This window comes from Artemia sp. Qi Xiang Cuo, chromosome 18, assembly GCF_049724085.1.
Source record: "Artemia sp. Qi Xiang Cuo chromosome 18, ASM4972408v1, whole genome shotgun sequence".
In the NCBI taxonomy this organism is placed as follows: domain Eukaryota; kingdom Metazoa; phylum Arthropoda; class Branchiopoda; order Anostraca; family Artemiidae; genus Artemia; species Artemia sp. Qi Xiang Cuo.
Genome location: NC_142811.1, coordinates 24,852,725 through 24,877,655, shown reverse-complemented (window position 1 = coordinate 24,877,655; position 24,931 = coordinate 24,852,725). Strand labels below are relative to the sequence as shown.

Genomic DNA, 24,931 nt, shown 5'->3' with positions numbered 1-24,931 from the left:
TTCTAGTGCCTTTTTAAGTGACGAAAAAGATTGGAGGGCTCCTAGTCCCTCTCCCACGTCCATTTTCCCCCAAGGACATTGAAATTTTAAGACACCCATTTGATTCGGCATAGTCGAAAGGTCCAATAAATGTGCTTTTGGTGATGACTTGATCCTCTAGAGCCCCTAGAAAGAGGGCTGTAAGCTACACAATTTGCTCATATCGTTCACATGTAGTATTTTTGTTACTGGGGAACACTGGGGACTGGGGACATTTTCGGAGTAATTTTCTGTGAAAAGGGTGGTATTTTCCAAGGAATAATTTTGATTGGGGGTAAAGACCTTTCCCCAGGGGATGTGGTGAGTCATGTTATTTCCAAAGACACAGTTATTGAACCTTCCAATTATGCTGAAGAAAATGGCTCCTTCAAAATTTTGATGAGACAATTTTTGGGAAAAAGAGGCGTGGGAGGGGGCTAGCTGCCCTCCAATTTTTTAGATCATTTATAAAGGGCAGTATTACTTTTAACTTCCGTTCGGATGAGCCCTCTCCAAATGTTCTAGGACCCTTGATTTGATACGATAACTCCAAGAAAAAACAACAACAACAAAACAAATAAACACGCGTCCGTGATTTTTCTTCTAGCAAAAAAATACACAATTCCATTCTACTGAACAATTTCATTGTTTTAATTTACTATTTTAGTTTATTATTAACTTATTATTCTAATATTTCTACTGGAAACGGTCGCAGTAAATGTGATCGAAATATCTGGACTTTTGTACCTGTTTTTTTAACTATCTAAATAAATGGATTTATCCCCATTTGAAAGTTTATTTGTCCGGCATAGAACGGCAGTGTGGTCTAAGAAAACATCACCTACGTAATTAAAGGTGTTACGTCGAAAATACGTTGTATATATAAGGAAATGAGACCAACCCATTAAACAACTATAAACTCAACATTGGGTTCGCAATTAGAAGACACGGAAGGCTTTGCCACCTTCATGGGAAAGTTGTTTTACATTTGGGCAAGAATAAAGAAGAAAATTTACATCAAGAGCTTTGAATAAACTTTGTCAATGAACACTCTCTGAAAACAATCTAATGAATAGTCCGGAAGTTCATTATTTTCTGAATGACCCAGAAAGTTGTTTATTTTGTTGTATATAAATATGCTAGTTTTAATTGTATTATTTCAGTATCAAGCAGTTCGTGGTAACAAACTGTAAGTAAGTAGCGACCCGGCTCAATGGTAACCGAAACTCTAAAAAACGGAATTTTGATATCAATAGATACATCAGAAGAATCAGATTTTAATTCTGATTTCAAATATATAAGTTTCATCATGTTTAATCTTACTTATCAAAATTTACGCTCCTCAGAAAACCTGGATGATTTTCGAAAAAAGGGGGAAAGACCCCCTAAAATATATAGAACCTTAATGAAAATCCAACCATCATATTAAGCGTATCAGAGAATCCAACTGTAGAGGTTTCAAGCTCATATTTGCAAAAACGTGGAATTTTCCATTTTTTTGCCAGAAGAAAGATCACGGATACGTGTTTATTTGTTGTTTTTTCCCTAGGGGTTATCGTATCGGCCCAGTGGTCCTAGAATATTGTGGGGGGGCTCATTGGAACGAAAATTAAAATTTCTAGTGCCCTTTTTAAGTGACCAAATAAAAATAGAGGGCAACTAGGCCCTCTCCCACACTAATTTTTTTCCCAAAGTCACCCAGTCAAAATTTTTAGATAACCATTTTGTTCAGCGTAGTCGAAGATATTATAACTATGTCTTTAAGGATGACTTAATCCCTCGAAGCCCCCAGGAGGAGAACTGAAAGCTATGAACTTTACCCAATGTTAACATATAGTATTGGTTATTGGGATCCGGCTCAATGGTAACCGAAACTCTAGAAAACGGTATTTTGATACAAATAGATGCATCAAAAGAATCGAATTTTAATGCTGATTTCAAATATATAATAATAATAATAATCTGTATTTAAAGCCAATTAAAGCCATATACAAAAAGACAAATACTAAAGAAAAGTTTCATAAATTTTAGTTTATAAGTTTCATCAATTTTAATCCTACCCATCACAAGTTACCTGAGAAAATTTGGCTGATTTTCGAAAAAAGGGGGAAAGACCCCCTAAAAGTTATAGAACCTTAATGAAAATCACACCATCATATTCCGCGTATCAGAGAACCCTACTGCAGAGGTTTCAAGCTCCTATCTACAAAAATGTGGAATTTTGCATTTTTTGCCAGAAGAAAGATCACGGGTGCGTGTTTATTTGAATTTTTTTTCCCCAGGGGTGATCGTATCTACCCAGTGGTGCTAGAATATCGTGGTAGGGCTCATTGGAATGGAAATTCAAAGTTCTAGTGCCCTTTTTAAGTGAAAAAAAATTGAGGGCAACTAGGCCCCCTCCCACGCTCATTGTTTTCCCAATGCCACCTGATCAAAATTTTGAGATAGCCATTTTGTTCAACATGTTCGAAAATATTATAAGTATGTCTTTTAGGATGACTTAATCCCCCGAAGTTCCAGGGAGGAGGGCGGAAAGCTATGAACTTTACCCAATGTTAACATATAGTATTGGTTATTGGGAAGTATACAGTGCAGATGTTTTCAGGGGAGATTTTTCGTGGTTGTGGGGGGGGGGGTGGGCCAGGGACATACGCAGGGAGGGAGGCCTCCGGGCCTGGGCCCCCCCGAAATCTCACGATTTTTTTCACTTTCCCATAATTTTCTGATTTTTCTCACAGAATAATGGGTTTGAAGGATTTGCCCCCCCCCCGATACAAATTCCTGCGTACGTGCCTGGGGTCGGGGGTTGTGTAAGAGGATCTTTCCATGAAGGAAGTTTTCATGAGGGAAGGGACATTGCTATGAAGGGGACGCCGGACTTCCCAGCATTATTTAAAAAAAGATCAGAAATTAAATAATAATAAAAAACAAGTTTTTCAACTGCAACAGTAGCAACATCAAAACTTTAAACAAACATAAAATATTACATATAGGATTGGGTTCACCTCCTAGTCAATACCTCACTCTTTAAGCCAGAGATTTTTTAAGTAATTTCATAATAGCTATTTATTATAAGTAAAGTCCTTTGTGATTAAGCGGTCATTTTTAAAGAATTGGAACAAAATTCGAACTTTCGCTCAAAGAGCAAGGTGTTGACTAGGGGGAGAACCCCCTAATATACGTATTAAAAATATATGAATATAGAAGTTCGTTACGTAAGTTAATTGTAAGTTACGTATATTTATTACTAATAAAAACGTTCGTAAATAAAATGAAACAAGTTTCGAGAAAGCTATTTAACCAAATAAAAGTAAATTAATATGAAAATTTTGTTTTAATTATTCATGTACTGTGAGCCAAGATCAAAACCTGCATTTATTCAAAAACGTTCAAAAATTAAATAAAACAAAAACAGTTTCAGTTAAAAGTTTTTTTAACTGAAAGTAAGGAGCGACATTAAAACTTACAACGAACAGAAATTATTCCGTATATGAAAGGGGCTGTCCCCTCCTCAACGCCTCGCTCTTTACGCTAAAGTTTTTCATTGTTTAAAAAAAAATAGAGTTGTGAGAAAGTCAAACTTTAGCGTAAAGAGCGAGGCGTTAAGGTGGGGACAGCCCCTTTCATATACGGAATAATTTCTGTTCGTTTTAAGTTTTAATGTCGCTCCTTACCTTCAGTTAAAAAAAAATTGTTTTTTTAATTTAATCTCTACTAAGATGGTCGCTGTACATGTGATCGAAATATCTGGACTTTTGTACCTGTCTTTTTTTTTTAATATCTAAATAAGTGGATTTATTCCCATTTGAAAGTTTGTTTGTTCGGCATAGAACGGTAGTTTGGTCTAAGAAAAATCACATGATTAATGGTGTTATGTCGAAAATTTGCATATTCAAATTAAGTTTCACTCGTTTTAAGATTTAATTATCTATTTGATCGTAATTTAGGGAGATAAGGCAGGAATAAAAGCTGGAGTAATTAAATGGAGCACTGTCATCAACTTTGCCCATATATTGACTTTTCTCCACACATTTATCGATAAACACTTGGCGTCAAGAGCATGGTATTTGCATAAATTATTCATTTGCATAAAAAAAAAAAAAAAGATCATTAGAATCCTAAGTTCAACAATGTAACAAGTCTAGACATAGCCGCAGGCTAAATACAAAATTATACTTATTTTACAAGTCATTTTTTCTCATATTTCTCATTAACAGTTGGTTCATACTGTCAAATATTATCAATTAAAAAAAATCTACAAACTTTGTTTAGAGCCTATACTTTGTCCTTAGTTGGGACGGAATTCAGTTTAACTCAAAACGACTCTGAAAATCAAATAAATAAACATTTACTGAATGTAGTTAGGTGAAAATGTTGTTATTATTGTTTTTTTTAGTTGCGAAGAGAAGATAAACTACACAGTTACCAGCTAGAATAATTTGAGTCTTTAAATCGTAATATAGAGATTAATAGAAATTACGAGGAAACACAAGAATAAGTTGAAACTTGACAATACCTAATGCAACTGTAGCTTTTCTTGAGGAGGGTTAAAGGTAAAATTAATGGGGTTTGAAACAATTAAAGTGAAACAATTAGAAAAAGAACACAAATAAGCCCTATTGGATATCAGTTACCTCTATTCTAGGCACGTTTGCAAGTATTGGTTTTGGAGGCGTGGGGACTTATGTGTGGGAATTACGTTTGAAATATAAAGTTTCATGAGGTGGCCTGGGGCCCCTTGATACAGAAGCAGCTATTTGCATAAGGAAGGAATCAGGTCTAGCTCTACAATAGGATGCGGATTGTTTGGATTTGCGAACTGTCTCGATTTAATTTATTTTAATTGTTCTTTGTTACTTTTTAGGTGAAGGAGAGAAACAAAGAACTGCAATTACTTGCCTGGGAACTGAAAGCTGTAAGTCACTAGGTTTGGCCAAGTTGATTTTATTTATTTTTTATTTGAAAGTTTTAGGTAAATGATAATAGGTAGGAAAATTGTCAATTAAGCTTGATTTTCTTAAGACAGCAACGTAATCTCGTTAGTAATCTCTCTCGTAATCTCTTAAGACATAATTAAATCTCTTTAGTCCTCAGTTTTGCAAACTTTGAAAAGGCATTTGATTTGGCCAATAGAAAAGCTTTAGGATGGTCCCATCACTGTAAAGGGTCCGGCGTATTCCCTCCTAGAAAGTTTCTTCCGGGAAATTAACTCCCGTGGAAAACTTCCCGTGGAAATCCTCACCCCTACCTAAGAAATTCTCCATCGTGGAAAATTCACCCAGGAAAATTTTCCTTATTTTAATATTCCCCCTGTGGAAAACTCTCCACACATACAAAATTATGCAGGTACAGAGAATGCATGACAAATAAAAATAATGATTAAAAGAAGGAATTTTGGAAAATTCTAGCTATATTCCAAAATATAGGCAGGTTTACACTTTATTTTCATAGTTATTTTCTGCTATTTTTGGTGTAAATTATCATAGCAGGGTAAGATTTAGGTTATAGAAAATGAATTGAAAATATGAAATTAGTTACAACTGTAGAAAGGGCTGCGCTGTGATGGAAGTGCAAAGACTAACAGGCTAGGACAAAGAAGTTCGAGCAATTACTCGTACTTTTTTGGCGTCACTAGTCATAATGTATGGGGGTGGGGGGAATGGATTTACCGAGTGGCTGGTCATTTCTGCCGACTGATGTTTATGAAAGTGATACTAAATTACTTATTTTTTTTCACTGACTCAGACTGATCTTCTTTGATTGATTTTACGTAATATGTTTCCATCAGACGATTTACCCTAATAAAAAAAAGAAAAAAAACAGAAGCTAGTAAAATAGTTGGGCTTTGCGCCACTGTTTTATCAACTCAATTTTTTATCCGAATGCCTGAAATCATTGAGGGGCGTCCTCCTCCCTCTGTACGTGACGTCCCAGCCAACAACTATAGTACAGGTCACCAGTTCACCGCTTGCAACCTAGAACGCGTCCATCAGGTGTAAATTAGAATGTTTTCCATTATGAAGTACCTTTGAGGGGCACCTTTTTTTTTAATTTAATCTCAATAACAGGGAGTGAAACTCCGAGTCAGAATCTAGGAAATTCAAGATGTATAGAACTCCTTATTTCAAATAACAAGCAAAGTAATTTGATTTTAGCCTTCTATGATCACTCAAACCCCAGCCCCAAAAAAACACAAATTTAAGAATTAAAAGTGATAAAATATATAATTAAATCCTATAGGATAAATACAAAAACAAAACAAGCTTTTCAGATGAAAGGAGCAGTATTAAAACTTAAAACGAACAGAAATTACTCCATATATTAGGGAGGCTGCCCCCCTACTCAACAAATCGATCGTTACAATGAAGCTTTTTAGTGCTTTTAAAACGCTTGTTATTCCAATTCGACAGACTTGTGTTTCAGCAGTCGTTCTTAAAAGAAAAGTCAAAGTTTTGCGTAAACAGCGAGGAACTTTGAAAAAGAGCATGGAAAGCTGATGTTTTTCGTTTTTTTATGTGCTAGCGGGATACTGAGGCATCGCAAGATTGTCGAAAATTGTAATCAAGTGAATTTTTTCGAAATAAAAGTTTTGTTTCCTTGCCCCATCAAGGCGCGAATGAACTGGTTACTGGTATTGACATTAAACATATTCCTGTCATTTGGAGGCAAGAGGAGGTCACTGTCTCCCTGAATTTGAAAAGTTTTTGCAAAGGTCTTTTTGCAAGATTTATTGTGTATATTCAAAAAACCCAAAACAGGCAGAAATTAATCTTTTTGAAACAAAGTGTTTCTGATAGAAGTCAGGAGTGACGTTAAAACTGAAAACTAGCAAAAGTAATTGCTTCACAGTTTATCCGACACGAAATTGCAAAACTGGTTATTAATTAATATTTTATTTTCTTAAGTTTAAAGACTTATCTACTCCTAATCCTGTTTTGCCGTTTCCGTTCTGTTTTTTTCAGTAGCTTTAAATAACTTAGACGATAGAACAAAAATTCTAGTAATTCAGTTTGTCTTAGGAAAACGAGTAGAAATATATTATATTCAAATTATGAGCTTTAGACACATTGGGTTTCCTATATATTCAACAGTTAGTACATTCACCATTAGCTTTCTCGTCTGGACTATAGTGAGGAACTATCACTCTTTTTTTCATCTTATCGATATGTCATTTAAATGTTATCCACCCAATCACAAGTCTTGCTTCGTGGGTGAATTATATGTTATTTGTATATTTGTATAACATTTGATATTTAGTTTCTGTCCTGTTTACATCTTGACTGGACTTTCCCAACTGCTCTGTAACTTGTGGCTCGTCAGTTATGCCTCTGTCTTAGTGTTTATATTGTTATTTATGAACTCCGATTTATCTAAGCTTCTATGAATAATTGAAACTGAACTGTTTCACTTGAAACCGAGTTTAATTTCTTTTTAATTTTCACTTAGTAGAAGTTGAAATAAAATAAGAAGAGACAAATACCTAAATAAAAGTATTTCTTCAGTTTTTTTTAAATAAATAGATAGTTAAATAGCGTAGAAGATTGTCATACAAACTCATTACAATAATGGTTAAAGCATACTAGTAAAAATTTAAAGAAAAATTTAACTTTTCACTTCTAAGACTGTGTATTATCAATATTTCCTAAAATATCACATCTGGATTATAACTTCAAATGTGTGAGGGCTTTAACAATTCAAAAGGAGGAAAATGGGTTATTCTTTCAGTTTTGTATGAATCGTTTTACTATAGTATGTAAAAATAATGTGGTCCCTAAATTTATTTTATATGTGCGAAAAAATTTCCAATAAAGAAATTTGCAATCGATTTCATCTGCATTTCCATTTTCATCTGCAAGGTGAAAATGCAAAATTCCAAAAACCTATTAAGGTTCAACTATATGATTGCAAAATATAAAGAACTACTTCCATAATTGTCTAAAACACTTCTAAGATACTTTAATTTTGAACTTCAGTTGTCAAAAGATGATCCCAGATCATGGCCATGGTTTCACGGAAGCTTACCACGGACCGCAGCAGAAGAACTGCTGAAAAATGACGGAGACTTCTTAGTAAGAGTAACAGGTACATCTTCAGTAGATCCTCATTTCGTTGTGAGTTGTCGATGGAAAAGTCAAAATCTCCATTACATCGTTAGGAAGGTAAGCAATTAGTTTCTGTTTTAATTGGTTGAATAGTTTCTTAAACGATACTCCATTTTCATTTACAATAAAAATAAATATAAGAAAAAGGTGAGAATAACAGACACTCTGCTTTGTCCTGCCTCGTGGTATAGTAATTGAATTACTCTATTGGACTATACTTAGATACTCCAGTATTAAGAGAAAATTAATATCAAAAACATCCTGCTTCGTCCTGCTTTCTGTCATATGCACCGTGCTATAGTGATTGAATTCCTTTACTGGACTTCATTTAGATGAAAAAAAATATCGGGAAACCAGGGTATTATCGTCCAATAGACAGAAAAGAAACGAAAAGCACAAAAGCAGATATTTCGGCAAGGACATCCGCCAAGCCGTCTTCAGTGCTAAAAAAAAGCTACCTTTTTGAAAGTAAACTCCAACAGAGCAGAAGAAACACTGAATCAAACAAACAAAAACCAAGCCAGAATAAATGAAAGACTATTTGCAAATTAGATTGGGTAAGAATTCTCTGCTTAGCGCCTAACATAGCTTGCCTACTGACTTGATTTATATTAATAGTGCGGCCAGATTATTTTGATTTAAACTGTGGAAAATGTTGTCTGAATATTTAATATTAAGTTATTGTAAACTGGGTTTATAAGAATATCTCCATAATATATATTTAAAACAAGGTATGTTTTATTTTTTAAATTTCAATTGCCTCCCTAAAACAATGTGTTAAGCCACTTGCTATGGATATTAAAGTTGCCTCTTCAAAAAGAAATAAATGATCGAGATTTTCAAAAATGTGGAGGGCCAAGGCAGAATCAAAATCATCATGTTTTTTTTTCACATCTCAGAGATTCCTCTATTGAAATCTTATGTATATGTAGTTGTTCTCTCAGCTGTTGACGTGTTCTGCCAATTTAAAACTGCCCACAAGAACACGAGACAATATCACTACCCAGTTTGGGGTTAGTTTTATTTTTTTCCAGAAATGAAAAAAAAAGTTCAACCTTTAGATTATGGTTAAGTGGTAAAGGTTTTGTTATCAGTTGTAGGAATAACTAAAAAAAGGGGGATGAGTTCATTAATTTCTTGTTAAAATTTTTTAATTTTCTATATATTACATTCTCAATAAGTTTAATGGGATAATGATTACAGAATAGAACAGCTTTAACATAATTCAGAGGCTACTTGATTATGTAAACTGATATTTAGAAGTCAATCGACTAAAGGGATTGCTACCCCCTCTTTGACAGTTTGACGAGAAATGCAGATAACGATTATTTTGGGTGGGTTTCCAACAGATGGAAAAATTCAATATCAGGATTATTTTTTAAAATTAAACCATCTGAAAAAGGAAGCTTCCCTTAATCTTCCAGCTCTAATCTTCCAGCCCAATAACAACGGGGCCCTAATCAAGCTTTATTGCTGTTTGCGGATGATGCATGTCTTACGGTGAAAGTAAGAACAGAAAGTGAATTACTAACTATTTTTCTAGATTTCTAGATTATTATCCTTCGTTAAAGGAATTAAATGTGGGATCTTACCGTATTGAGAGTGTACCGTCTGTGAAATATCTTGGTGTAACAGTGGATGAGACTTAGTTTCTCAAAGTACATACAATGTATAAGATAAGATAACGTGTATTTCAAGCCAAAATATGGCAAGGTACACAAATAACATACAAGATTAACAAATTACAGCACTCGACACAATAATAATAATAATAAAAAAAAATAATAAAAACTACTCTCTTCTTTTTGCAAAAAACTCATCAAGATATCTTCCCACTAGACAAATAAAGTTGGACGAGGTTCTTTTCAAGGCATCAGGAAGCAGCACTCCATCATTCCCAAATAAATTTTCCCTTACCCCCAAAAGACCTCGACAACGACTCAGACAATGCTCCAAATTCTTCTCCTCTTCTTGGCAAAGAGGGCAAGCAAACCTGCCGTCCGGGACACTTTTGCTCCTCTCAAAAACTTTTAATCTCGAACGAATCGGAAGGCAATTAGATCGTAGCTGCATCCAATATGTAAGGTATCTAGACGGTAAATTTAACTTAAAGTAAAATTCCTGACCGTAAATTATCTTAACCTCATTATAATACTTTAAAGTTTCCGAATTCTTAATCTCCTCACCCCATTTCTGTATCTTCTGGTCCTCCAGCACTCGCTTGATTTCCTTGTCCAACTGTAATTGTTGACTAGTTGGTCCAAGGCCATCATTCCAAGCGAAAGAAAAACCTGTCTTATCCAGTACCTCTTTAACTTTAAAAGGCCAAGATCTTTTCCTATGTAGCTGAAGTAACTCATCATATACAGCCTTCAGTAGCGTATCACTGGGTAACTGTACAACCCTTAGCCAAAATTTTATCATTTGGACTGTCCCATAACTTGTAAAAGACTACAGTCCAAGGTCTCCTTTAAGAAACAGGGTAAGAAAAACATTACACATAATCGAACAAATTACAAAGACGAGAAACAAAAACTCAATTATACACTGTACTGCAGGTATGTAAGAAATTTTACTTTTTAAACTCCCAAGTACTGAAGAAACACAAGCAATATGATTAATAACTCCAAGCCAACTAACCCAACCTACAGCAAAATACTTGATAACTTAAATTCAAAATCAACGGACTTAAAAAAACTAGTCTAAATATGACAGAAGACGGTAAAAAGACTAAATATATATATATATATATATATATATATATATATATATATATATATATATATATATATATATATATATATATATATATATATATATATATATATATATATATATATATATATATATATATATATATATATATATATATATATATATATATATATATATATATATATATATATATATATATATATATATATATATATATATATATATATATATATATATATATATATATATATATATATATATATATATATATATATATATATATTTTATTGTTTTTGGGGAATCCCAAAACAACAATTGATAAGTTTCGAGTTTCGGGTTGTAGTTTCGAGAATATGTAGTTTCGAGGTTGTAGTTTCGAGTTGTAGTTATATATATATATATATATATATATATATATATATATATATATATATATATATATATATATATATATATATATATATATATATATATATATATATATATATATATATATATATATATATATATATATATATATATATATATATATATATATATATATATATATATATATATATATATATATATATATATATATATATATGTACTTAAAGTAACGAAATTGTATACAATAGTGTTGTTACATTAGATTAGTATAGTACAGGGTTTCAAGAGGTGATTTTTTTTTCTTGTTTTTTGTTTTGTTTTTTGTTGTTTTGGGGAATCCCAAAATAACAGTTGATAAGTTTCGAGTTTCGGGTTGTAGTTTCGAGAATGGCCGCACAAGCCATAAGGCTTTTTGGCAAATTTTTCTTTCTTCTATTGTTTTTTATTCTATTTATTTATTTATTTGTTTATTACCCGTCAAGAAGAGGTACAAAAGACGGAGTATCACTAAAAAAGAAAAAAAAACGCACACAAAAAACACATTACACATAATCGAACAAATTACAAAGACGAGAAACAAAAACTCAATTATACACTGTACTGCAGGTATGTAAGAAATTTTACTTTTTAAACTTCCAAGTACTGAAGAAACATAAGCAATATGATTAATAACTCCAAGCCAACTAACCTAACCTATAGCAAAATACTTGATAACTTAAATTCAAAATCAACGGACTCAATCAACTAGTCTAAATATGACAGAAGACGGTAAAAAGACTAAATCAGATGTGCAAACAAAATTAAATGGACAGCAATTTACTGCCCTAGCAAACGGTACCAAGGGTGGGAAGAAACTTTCTCGTTGTACCATTTAATTTGTTCAATTATAGCTGGCGTCGGGTCCGCAATTTTAAAATTCTTAACAAGGTGCGAATTTCTTGTCCACGGCGGGAGCCGCTACAAGAACTTCGCATACTTAAAAAACGCGGATCTGAGCTTTCTTTTCTCTGGCTCGGGAAACATTCTCCAAAACGGGCTTAGATACAGGAAATGGGGAAGGGATACTGCGTTATAAAGTCGATCCAAAGTTTTTGTATTTTTTTTTAAATAAATTCTCACTCTCTCTCTAATGTAAATTGATGATTTGATTCAAAAGTGTTCAACTGCACCAAAACATTCCTTAGAGAATCATGCCCATGTCCCCAAACTGACAAGACATCGTCAACAAAACTGAAACAAAAAGAGTATTTCAAGGGAATGCTGCAGATCCGCAAATCTGGTAGCGATTCAAACAGTTTGTTCAGTTTAGCTATTATGACCCAAGTAACGTCTCATCTAAGGAACATCTTATCTAAACCCGAGTCACGACGCAGCGGATAAAACTTCAAATATTTTCAAAAGTATTTAATAACCAATGTCTATACAACATCATTAAAAAAAATCCCACAAAAGGTTTAAGTAACATTCTGGGACCTCTACCCTTCCCGTGTACATATGTGTCCACTTTTTTTCTAATGACACACCAAATGTTTTTTCTAATCAATCATAGATATATAGAGATACATTTATTAAAAGAAAAAAAGCATGGAAATATTGCCAGGAAAGGAGATTAAGCTGAAAAAGTCAGACTAGGATATTGAATGACAATTGTTAGATACCCTCATACCAAGCTACCTAACCCTAGAAATTAAATTACTAAAAAGGGAAAATGAACGAACAGAAGAAAAAAAAATTGAAAACATAAATTATACATAATTTGCACAATTTTCAAATATATAATTTGCATACAGAGACAACCTAAAACAGGCAACTCATTAAATTTATTTTTGGGATAAAAGAAACTTCTTTGCCCCTGAGTGAAAGCAGGAAGATTAGGAGGTGGGTAATGTCATTTAATTGAAATTTAGGGGATAAATTATTTTTAGAACAAAAATTATTTTAGTATTAAATTTTTTTATGTATTTTATAACATCATTTGGAACCACATGCTTTTAAACTTGCGCCATAAATATAAGTTAGGAAAGATTTTTTAACACCAAAATTTGAGCCAGAAGGCAAAATTTTAAATGAAGGAGCAGTATTTCCTTCCGAAAGAAGCTATTTACAAATTGCAACCAAAATGTTTACAATTAGAACGTTATTTGTTTTTTATATTTTAAGGATAATTCGATTAAAATTTTGAGATGATCGAAGATTAAAATGTCAACTGATCAAAAGATCAATGCTCTTTTTTCTGTATATACAGGGGGCTAAATGCTCTTAAATTTTCTATTGTCATAACGCCTCTTTTATTAAGGTACTCGTCGATTAATTTTAGATATTTTAGTCACAATTGGTAAAAAAGGCTTCTCCCGGGAGAAAATATGGCTTCTTCATTTGGGATTTTGTCTTCTGGCTCAAAGTTTGGTTTTAAGATTTAAGACAAATATCAAATACTAAGTTCGTGATTTTATCGCGTTTTATATGAAATATTCAGTTTTGGTTGAAATTTTAAATTTAAGTATATCATGCTTTATCTAACATTCAGATGCAAAGGCAACAAACTTGAAAAGGCCAATGCTCACTTTTCTGTATTTTCAGCAATTCCATCTCCTATATTACGTAATATACAAAAGACACTAAATGTTCTTAAATTGTGTATTGTCACAACATCTTTTTTATTCAGATACTGTTTTATCCTGGCACCATCAACGAAGTTACAAAATACTGTTTAGAGGAAGAAAGTTTTGACACAGTATCGGACTTAATCACTTCTTACAAGACTGCATCAAAACCTCTATCTGCGATTAGTCAAGCAATTATAGCAAGGCCTATCGGCAGAGCTACAGCATTGACAAGGGCAGCTGAAAAAAATCGTAATAAAAAGAAAAAGAAACATCCGACAGTAATTGCCAAAAACAATTACTCCGATTATTCAGAACTCTTAGATCTCCCAGAAGAAGATTCACAAGGTAAGACCACATTTCGAATTGCATAAGAAGTTCTTCAACTTATTCTCCCATTGACAGGAAAAACAATTCCTGACAGAGAATATCAAGGAATCTATAGGCCTAAACAATGATTTGGTTAAACAATAACTTTGGGAAGTTCCGTCTTCTTTTTTTCTGTTTCTTCTCCGTAAAATAAGTTGTCACGTCATAATAATGAATACATGCTCCCTTCCACAAAAATAGCACCTGCACTTTCCTGGTAGCAATACTAGTTAAAAATAAGAAATATAGTCCGGCCTTTGGGATTCTGCCTAAAGTTGGGCCTTTGGTACCCAGGTCGGCGCTCCTTGAGAATATTAACTTTGAGTAGCAACATACCCATTTTTGGACCCAGGAGCTTCTAAGTTTGATATAGCAGCACCTTGGGAAACCAGTAAGTGAAAAAGATGGTATTATAGTTTCTTCCTCTACATTAGTCAATGATGGGAACTTTTTGGATAAAATAAATTTTAATTTTTATAGCTTTATATTTTCAGTTTTGAGGTGAAGGGAGGGTGGAGTAATACACAAACATAAATTTGTCCCTGTTTTCTTTAATCTCTACTTTTGACTTCTGTTTTCCTAGCTTAATGCTTTTAACAAGTACTGATCCCACTCTTGCCCTGTACGCTTACAGGGACTATCGTCCCATCTATATTCCTGAGTTGATTTTTGTGAGCACTGAAATTAGTAACCGGCAACTCTGTTTTTAAGCTGCTGTAAGCTGCTGCTGTAACCTTGAAAGCTGCTGCCCAGTCTTTAGATCTAAAGAAGCCCGCCTGGGGAATCGAAAAACTAACTACTCTTTTACTGCTTTTTTTTCCGTTTTTGTAATTCACAGATACTAAAACTGTATCATCATAAAAAGTTCATGAAAAACAATCAAAATTATCAAAAATTGGACAAAAGAATATCTAACTAAAATAAGCGTATTTGATTTAATTATCTCGGTTAGGTGAAATTTTTATGGCTCCTTCAGTACTTAAGTTTTGCATTAGGTGATTGTATTTGAGGTTTGGGCAAATATTATATAGTAGCAGTGCTGCTAACTAGTTAAATGTTGGAAGAGTTTCAAGTCAACCATCTTTTTGTCCATTAAAAGAAGTTTATTGCTAATTATGACTGATTTCCTCTTTTCTATTCATTGGAAATAGCTATAGAAAATTATAATCTCTGAAAAATAATTTATTCTTGGTCCAGGAAGCTGCATTTACTCAAAAGATTGTTTAGGGGATTTTAATCTTATTTTTATACTATAAGGGGGATAAAACCTATTCTTTTGCTTTATTCTTCATAATCGGTTTTGTTGGTGATTCCAGAGTATTTATTGGTTTTAAACATTTTAACACAACTCGTCTTCAGTTGTTTTTTTTTTTCACAGAAGATTCTGAAAGTAGTGATGGTGACAGTGAGATACTATCTGAAAGCTTAGAAGATTTGGTGAACAATCTTGTGGAAATTGATAAGGAGGGCCTAAGAACCAGCAGTCAATCTGATGAAGCTAACTTGAATACATCACTAGAAGACAAAGATAGTCTTACAGCACTGGGAATCCGTCATGGAAGCAAGGCTAGTATGTCTACATTGCAGGAGGAAAACCCAAGAATTGATGATTTGCCACCAAACAGCCGAGTGGTATATCAGTCAGGATCTGACCGAGATTTAAATTTTCATTCAGACAATATGGACCTATCTTATGACAAGAATCCAAGCGTAAATAAAGTAAGATATTTTGTTAATTTTAGAATACTTTTATTGAAAATAGTTCGTTTTTATATATAAGGTACTTTATTAGCTCTCATAAAGGTAACAACAATAGTAACAAAATTGATTTTTTCTCGTGCACATTATAACACTGATATTTGGTTGAATAGAGAATTAACACCCTGAAGGCTCTCTTTAAAATGAGTGCTTTGCTGCCAATTTTGTACCATTCGGATTTAAAATTGGCCATATACCTTTCTAACTCCGGTACCCTAGGAATATGAATAAAAAATCTCATCTTCAATTACGACAAGTTTCAAAATTTGATCAAATATTTTTGTACAATTTTTAGTTTTTAGTTCCTTGGGTGGGGGGGGGGGGGGGAGGGGTCAAAAAAGGGTATTTCCACAAAGGTTTATCTTTAGGGCAGGGTTACCACCACGGTCAGTTCCTAAAGTTCTACAATATCCCAAATGTACGTGCTACACAACATTTTTTGGTCCTTCAGTAAAAAAAATTACTTCAAAAATAGAACCTTCGGGATACAGATGGCAACCCTGATGAACGTGCTACAATACTACACATAATGAACCTAACCTGTAGGGTTCATGTTATTGTCTTCGTTTCTCCTTGCGTACTTGATTTCGTAATTATTAAGTTTGACCTTTGAATAAGTTTGCAACAGCTGTGAAATTAAATGTTCTTTATTTTTTTTTTTTTTGGAATACTTTAAATAAATTGCTTCTTTTGTTGTACGTTGTTGGAGGAGTAAAATTGAAGATTTGTTGACGTGATTCAGTAAATCTTCCATAAGCTCTAGAGACTATTCAGTTTTTGCAGCTAGGAAATTGACTGTTCCTAAGCTTGTACTTTTCTAACTATATCTAAGCACGGTGCTTGTACATACGCTGTAATCATTTCATTGTTGCTTATATGTATATTTTTGTAAATTCTGAAAATAACACTATATATTTAATAGTGTTAACATTATCAGATTATGAATCCTACTGAAATCATATCTTTTGTTTATATAGGTATTAATACTGTAGCAGATCATTTACTCATCAAGCAAGACGTGGCGTATATAAGAGATTCTTTACTAGGAGAAAAATTACTAGGAGGAAAAATATCCGCATAAGAAAAAGATTCTGTTATCATTGATTTTGTTGTCTTGTGGCCCTTAACATACTATAAAAATTACTGAAAATAACCAATTTAGTTTTAAATGGATAATAGAACTAAAAAAGCGATACATGTTGTTTTATGTGTAAATTGATCATTCTCGATATTACTTGTATTAATATAAACATTATGCAATTATTTAAATATGTTTGAAAAGAACTTGTGAGTATTTTTAAACGCATAGTAATTAAGATTTTTAGATATTAGTGGTTTAGTTTGTGAAAATAGCACTCTCAAGCAAAATAAATGTATTCTCCCACATTTTAGAGCGTTCCCGACGATGTTTTCCTTCTGCAAGTGATTAAATGATATGAAGTTTTGCTTGTTATTCGGGTGGTAAGGTACGGGTATCACCACCTGTTGGTGCAAAAATGGTGTTACACCACTTACTGGAGGGGAAAGCACCTGGCGGTGCCAAATATTATCATGGGATGCCCGCAACAGTTCTGCAAATATAGGGTTTGTTAATACCCAATTTACAATATACCCTGCCCCAGGGTATGATAACGTGATCGAACGGTCAGGTGGCCAAACTCTAAGGCCAAGGGGACCCATCCTGGGTTACCACTAATATTTCTAACTATCTCTTTGGACTCCACATAGGCTAAAAAGTCAAAGATTATATAATACAAAAAAGCTTACTGTATTCAAGATCACACGTATATCAGACTTATCCACAAAATAATAATCTTTTCCTCCCCTAGACCGCTCAACCGCGTGTTTGCAGCGGCGGTGGGCGAATTATTCCTGCCAATTCGAATGCTTACCAGTTACCACCTTACTTCAAATGACTCGGCTTTATGCCCCTTCTTTCACCCCCAACAATTCGAACCAGATTTGATATCTAAAGTAGCTTTTAACTACGGTGAATCATCTCTAACTGCGCAATTCAAACCTCGGGGTTTTTAACAACCTACTCATTTAAAGAAGGAAAAAATGACCGAGCCAAAATTAAGAAAAAATTAGTAATTACTACAAAGGAGAAAAGGAACTAATTAAAGAACCCAAAAAAAAGAAACAAGGAAGGACATTCATCTGAAACAAACCGGACCAACAGTCCCAACACTTGTTATTAATTTCACTTCCAGTATGTTACTGGAAATATATTTCCAGTATATTACTGGAAGTATATTTCCAGTATATTACTGGATGCTTATTTATTTTTCAGGAAAACGAAGTAATTGAAAACGTTTTAACTGAAGCTGATTTCAACCCCACGTTACTTGAAGATGTCTTCCAGTATATTGAGAGCCTTAATCCTCGTTTTATCGCTCTTAATCTTACTTTGGTCGACTTCGGTGAGTTTGGATTACTTGAAGAGAGTAAAGAGTCCCCTGTATTTGATGGTTTGGAATTGATCCTCCTGCCACAAGGTGGCCAGTATCGACGACATTTAATGTCTAGGTAACTATGAAATTAGAACAAAAAATTTTTTTTATAGAAACCTGGCCCTTATGATGCAAGTGAAAGCAATTAGAAATATTATAAAAGGGAGCTCCAACGGACAACACGAGTACTGTTTCGATTAGGGCTGGTGGTAATGACTCTCCTTCTTTCCGACGGTCATAGTTTTTTGGACATCAGATGTCCATTTTGGCAGATTCTGCCAAAAATAATCAAACAACCTAAAATATTGAGAAGAACTAGGGGTATTAAAAAAGCCACACACCTGCAGTCCTCCCAAGATAGTTTCGATTCTTATCTCCCAGCTAGGAAATAAGCTAAAATGGCGTGTGACATTACGGTAAACTGTATTGTTATGTTAGGTTAAAGGGCTAAGTAAGTCAAAGTGAACTCCCTCCCCCCCCCCCCGTGCGCCACTTTGGTCTATTCACACTTGAAAATCACGATTTTCTACGATCTTTCTTTTGGTTGTTACACGATTATTAAGATTTTTCTTGTGGCATAAATTCTCTCCTTGGTTGCCACACTGAATCTTTCAGAGGCAACGCTATAGCGTTGCCTATAGTAAAGGCCATGTGGCTCTAGTGTTTTATTTTTTATCTATTAATTACTTTTTTTTCCTAGAGGCACTTCATATGGAAGGGGTCGTCGTAAAAACTTCAAAGAGGACTCATTCGATTGGAAATCAAGAGTACTAGTGTCCTTTTTAAGGGTCAAAAGTGATTGGAAGGCAAAGAACACCCCTTCTACGCCTATCATTTCCCCAAACACATCCAATCAAAACTTTGAGATGGCCATTTTGTTCTACGTAGTTGATTTCCAGATAGAAATTATGTTTTTGAGGAGGACACTCCCCCACAGCCCTCAGGGCAAGGGTTGTAAGTTGTGCTCTGGGGACATATAAGCTTTTTATAGAAGGCTTTGTCGTAGAAACTTCAAAAAGGGACCATTCGGTTGGAAATTCAAAGGGATAGTGCCCTTTTTAATACTCGAAAGTGATTGGAGGGCAACTAACCACCCTCTCAAGCCCACCTTTTCCCCAAACACATCCAATCAGAGTTTTGAGACAACTATTTTGTTCAGCGGGGTTGAAAATTCTGGAAATTATTTTTTTGAGGATGCGGACCCTCCCCCTCAGAGCCCTCAGAGTACAGGTAGTAATCTTTGCCCGGGCGACATATAAGGTTTTTATAGAAATCTTTATTATAGAAAATTCGGAAAAAGATCGTTTGATTGGAAATTTAAATGGCTAGTGCCCTTTTTAATGGTCGAAAGTGAATGGAAGGCAACTAACACCCCTTTCACGCCTAGCATTTCCCTAAACACATCCAGTCAAAATTTTGAGATAGCCATTTTGATGAACGTAGTTGAAAGTTCTGGAAATTATATTTTTGAGGATGACACTCCCTCCCAAGCTCTTCAGGGTAAGGGTTATTAGTTATGCCCTGGGGGCATATATGGCTCTTATGGAAGGAATGCTCGTATAAACTTCAGAGAGGGCTCATTTGATTGGAAATTTAAAGTTCTAGTTCACTTTTTAAGCGACAAAAGAAATTGGAGGGTAATCAGCCCCCCATGGCCATTTTTCCTAAACGTATCCGATAAAAATTTTGAGATAGCTATTTTGTTAAAAATAGTTCAACGATCATATAACAAAAACTTCAGTGTCGACACAAACCCCCAGGGCCCGGGGGCAGGTGTTTTAAGACATGTCCTGGGGGCATATATGCTCCTTATGGAAGGGATGCTCGTATAAACTTCAAAGAGGGCTTATTCGATTGAAAATTGAAAGTTCTAGTTTACTTTTTAAGATTCAAAAGAGATTGGAGGACACCTATCACTCCCCCCTCCGCGCACTTTTTCTCAAACCCATCTGATAAAAACTTTGAGATAGTCATCTTTTTAAAAAAATAGTTCAAAGACCATATAACGAAAATTCCGGGGTCGACACAGCCCTCCCCCACGCCTTCTTTCTCCAAACCCATCTGATGAAAATTTTGAGATGGACATTTTGTTAAAAATTAAATAGTTCAAAGGTCGGAAAAGAAAAACTCCAGTGTCTCCCAGGGCCTGGGAGAAGGCGTTCTAAGTTATGCCCTAAGGGCAGGTATGGTTCTTATAAAGGGATGCTCGTATAAACTTCATAAAGATCTCATTTGATTGGAAATTGAAAGTTCTAGTTCACTTGTTAAGAGTCAAGAGATTTAAGGGCAACTAGCTTCCCCCATGCCTTTTTTCTGCAAACCCATCCGCTACAAATTTTGAGATATCCAGTTTTTTAAGAATAGTTCAAAAATTAGATAAAAAAAACTACGCTGTCAACACTATCCCCCAGGGCCCAGGGGGTAGGCGTTATAAGTGTTGTCCTGGGGGTGTGTGTGGTTCTCATGAAAGGGATCCTCGTATAAACTTCAGAGAGGGCTCATTTGATTGTAAATTGAAACTTCTAGTTCACTTTTTAAGAGTCAAAAGATATCTGAGGGCAACTAGCCCCCTCCCCCAACCACCCTATTTTCCCCAAGACAATCCGACAAATTTTTTAAAATAGCCATTTCATTAAAAATAATTCAACGGTCAGATAAGATAAACTCCTGCGTCGACGCAACCCCCCATGGCCCGGAGGCAAGCGTTGTACGCAATGCTCTTGGGGTATATATTGTTTTTATGGAAGGGACGCTTGTATAAACTTCAGAGAGGGTTCATTTTATTGGAAATTGAAAGTTCTCGTTTACTTTTTAAGAGTAAAAAGAGACTGGAGGGTAACTAGTTCCCTCCCCCCCCCCCACCACGCCCTAAATGCATAATATAAAAATTTTGAGATAGACATTTTGATAAAATAAGTTCAATGTTCAGATAAAAAAAAACTCCGGTGTCAACCCAGCCCCCCAGGGCCTGAGGGTAGGCGTTGTAAGTTAGGCCGGGGGGGGGGAGGCATATATGGTTGCTATGGAAGGGATGCTCGTGTAAACTTCCTAGAAGGTTCATTTGATTGGAAATTGAAAGTTGTAATTCAGTTTTTAAGAGTAAAAAGTGATCGGAGGGCAGCTAACCTACCCCCACACTCCATTTATTTTTTTTCCCAGACACACTTCATATAGAAGGGGTCGTCGTATAAACTTCAAAGGGTGCTCATTTCAAAGGGGGCAAACTTTTTCCACTTTAATATTGTTACTTTAATACCAGTTTTGATACTTTCATGAAGATTTGATTTTTTAAAGAAATTTTGATTTTGAAATATGGAATTCTGAAAAAAATGCAACTTTTTGCAATCAAAAACGAACAAAAATTAATTAAAAAAAAACTTTCCGAAAAATAAGTTTTTCAAAGAAAAGTAAAGGCCATTTTAAACTTAAGCTCAGCAGATAAAAATATCTGTTAAAATTCCAACGCAAAACGACCAGAAATTACTATTAAAGAATAAATGAAACCCAAAACGAACAGAAATTAAATAAACAATCGTAGAAAAAACATACAATAATTAACAATATAAATGAATAAATAGATCTTAAAGTGACTAATGCTTAGATTGAATACGAAAATCAAGCTTAAAACGAAACAAAAAATTGGCTATTGAAGTATAAATGAAACTCAAAACGAACAGAAATTAAATAAACAATCAATGCAACCAAACAAACATTAGCTACTAATATAAATGAGTAAATAAAATCTTAAAACGAGTGAAACTTAAATTGAATATGCAAATCAAGCCTGAAACGAACAAAATCACTACAAAGAAGAGTTTGAGTTTTGCCTCCTTCTTTCACTGTAAAAGTCTAAAATCTACTGCGAGTAGAGAGGGGTCAGGAGGTTCGACGATCACCACATGGTTTATTGTTTTCTAAGTGTGAATGAAAAAACAGGAATTTTCTCACTTGAAAAACCATGAATTTTGTCACATTTATGGTTGTTTTCATGGATGGATATGTGTGTTGTTCGATTTATTTGATGTTTTTCTCGGATGTCAACATCAAATTATGGATGTTTTATGGTTTTTGTCAGTGAGAATTTGAAAAACATGAACATTGTCACATTTATGGATGTCAACAGCAATTCATGTCTGTTTCATGGATGGTTATGTGTGTGGGTCGATTTATTTGATGTTTTTCTAGGATGTCAACATCAAATTATGGATGCTTTATGGTTTTTGTCAGTGAGAATTTGAAAAACATGAACTTTGTCACATTTATGGATGTCAACAGCAATTCATGTCTGTTTTATGGTTTTCTCACTGAGAATTTGAAAAACAGGAACTTTCTCACTGAGAAAACCATAAACCACGTGGTGCTGTCACGAGTCAGAACACCTGTGCTGTTGACCTCAATTCACCTATCGTGAATCAATAATTCCCCTTAGAAACAACAAATTAATTTCCCCTTTCTTGACAGATCAATCAATCAATGACATCATCTGTCAGACTTTAAAAATTTTCGCCTAGAAACATTTCTCCAGGAATAGATCCAAATCATTAATGTCTTTGCCTCGGGAACAGTTCTACTGGTCGAACTCCAAAGGATATTAATAACCAAAGGCCATGGAAACAATTAGGCAAGAAACATCTTAGCGATGAATTGTTTTAGCGCGCGAAAAGGTTTCATATTAATTTGAAATCCGTTAGCGCAGAGATGCCAATAACAAAGGAACACGCTGAATTTGCGTTTAGTGATTATTTGGGCGAAACCGTTTTAGACAGGTTATGGAACTATTTCGGCAAAACAGATAGAGACATTTTAAAAGAAGATTTTTGAAGAGATTTTAGAAGAGAATTTGAGTGTGGTCGTTATAATACACAAGTTTCATTTGAACAGTGTTGTGAGGTCCTCTAACCCAACCCCAAAGGGTTCCAATCCTCCTACCCCAACCCCGAAGGAAGCCCCCGGTCCTCAAAAGCCCCCCAAGCTCCCAAAGGCCCTCCACCGGTCCCCAAATGTCCCCAGGCCCCCAACTGTCCCCCCGGACCCTCAAAGGCCCCCCAAGCTTCCAAAGGGCCACCGGCGCCCCAAAGGCCCACCCAGACCCCCAAAGGCCATCCCCGGGCCCCCCAAAGGCCCATCGAGCTCCCCAAGGACCAACGGGGACCCAAAGGCCCTCCACCCGTCCCCAAATGCCCCCCAGGCCCCCAAAGGCCCGCCCAGTGCCCCCCCCCCCAAAGGCCCATCGAGCTCCCAAAGGACCAACGGGGTCTCAAAGGCCCTCCACCGGTCCCAAAATGTCCCTCCGGACCCCCAACGGCCCTCCCTGTGCCCCAAAGGCCCACCGGTCCCCAAATGTCCCTCCGGACCCCCAAAGGCCCTCCCTGTGCCCCAAAGGCCCTCCATGTGCCCCCATTCAATTATCAGAAAGTATTGTGACACAATGGATAGAACATATTAAATTTTTTTTTAAATTGAAGCGTTGGCAGCAACAATTAGCATTTTATGTTTTGTTTTATTTTTTTTTTTTAAAATTAAAATTTTTTTCCGTGGTCACCCTCTACTATTTTCGGTTTAACCCCCCCCCCCCCTATACAAACGCCCCTATATGATGTTTATACTCGATGAAAAGTGTAAAATACGCTCTTTTTTCGTTACGTAAACACCATCCATCCTTCCCCCTCTGTTTACGACCTTAATTCTAGCAAAAAGAAATAATTTTCTTTCGTTAAATTTATGCAATATTAAGTGTCTATATCCTAGCTAAAAGCGATCATTGACTTCCGTCACTGTTGTTATTAACCGAACCTGGTTTTGACACAAGGCTCTCCGGCACGAGGCCTATAATTAGCTGTCACCTGTTCCCCTCTGTGTTTACGAACGCAGCAGCCAAAGTCAAAAGGAACTGTTTCTCCGTCAAAATTAAAACACTTTGAGGCAATTGTAATAATTAGGCGCAGACGCAATGTGCTATTTTGGAGAACCGGTGAAATCTCGTTATTTTCAAATTAAGATCTACCAATATATTGAGGACATTGACGAAAGGAAGAGGGGACCATGCCTCAAGTCTATCGCCATCATTGTAATGTGAAAACACAATGTTTCTTCGCGTGAAAAGTAAGGGGGGTGATTTTAAGAAAAAGATACATTGCTTTATTATGCATAAATTAAAGATCATGTTTACCATATCTTTCGGTGGAGGGAGGGGGTATTTTCCCATGTCTTTTCTCAGGGATATTTTCCGTGGGGGTTATTTTCCGTGGGCTGTTTTTTCTGGGTGTGTGATAAATACCAGCTATCGTAAAAGGATATGGAAAGATAAAAAATACCGTTAATACTTTAAATGCATCAAATAAGGCGTGCACAATGCAGATTAAAACCAGAAAAGAACAGAAACGCCTAAAAATAAGAAACTAGGCCGATTTATATAGGCCGGCTTTTGAAGGGCTCAGTGAGCCGTAATTCTCAGATTCAAAAAAGGATGTAATTAGTATATTTCACGAAACCTGATTTGGGAGGTGTAGTTTGCTTTTTGGACTTTTCAGAGCTAGGATTCTTA

General features: G+C 35.0%; 1 protein-coding gene across 2 annotated transcripts in view; it reads left to right on the top strand.

Annotated features, from left to right (window-relative positions):
- Positions 1 to 24,931, top strand: part of LOC148941357 (SH2 domain-containing protein 3A) — a 69,203-nt gene that overhangs the window by 26,309 nt on the left and 17,963 nt on the right. For both annotated transcript variants that reach the window (XM_089103974.1, XM_089103973.1), the window contains exons 2-6: positions 4,883 to 4,933; positions 7,992 to 8,177; positions 13,870 to 14,155; positions 15,555 to 15,895; positions 18,228 to 18,463. In XM_089103974.1, coding sequence (XP_088960100.1) covers positions 4,883 to 4,933; positions 7,992 to 8,177; positions 13,870 to 14,155; positions 15,555 to 15,895; positions 18,228 to 18,463 — 1,100 coding nt within the window. The remainder of the gene's footprint in view (positions 1 to 4,882; positions 4,934 to 7,991; positions 8,178 to 13,869; positions 14,156 to 15,554; positions 15,896 to 18,227; positions 18,464 to 24,931) is intronic.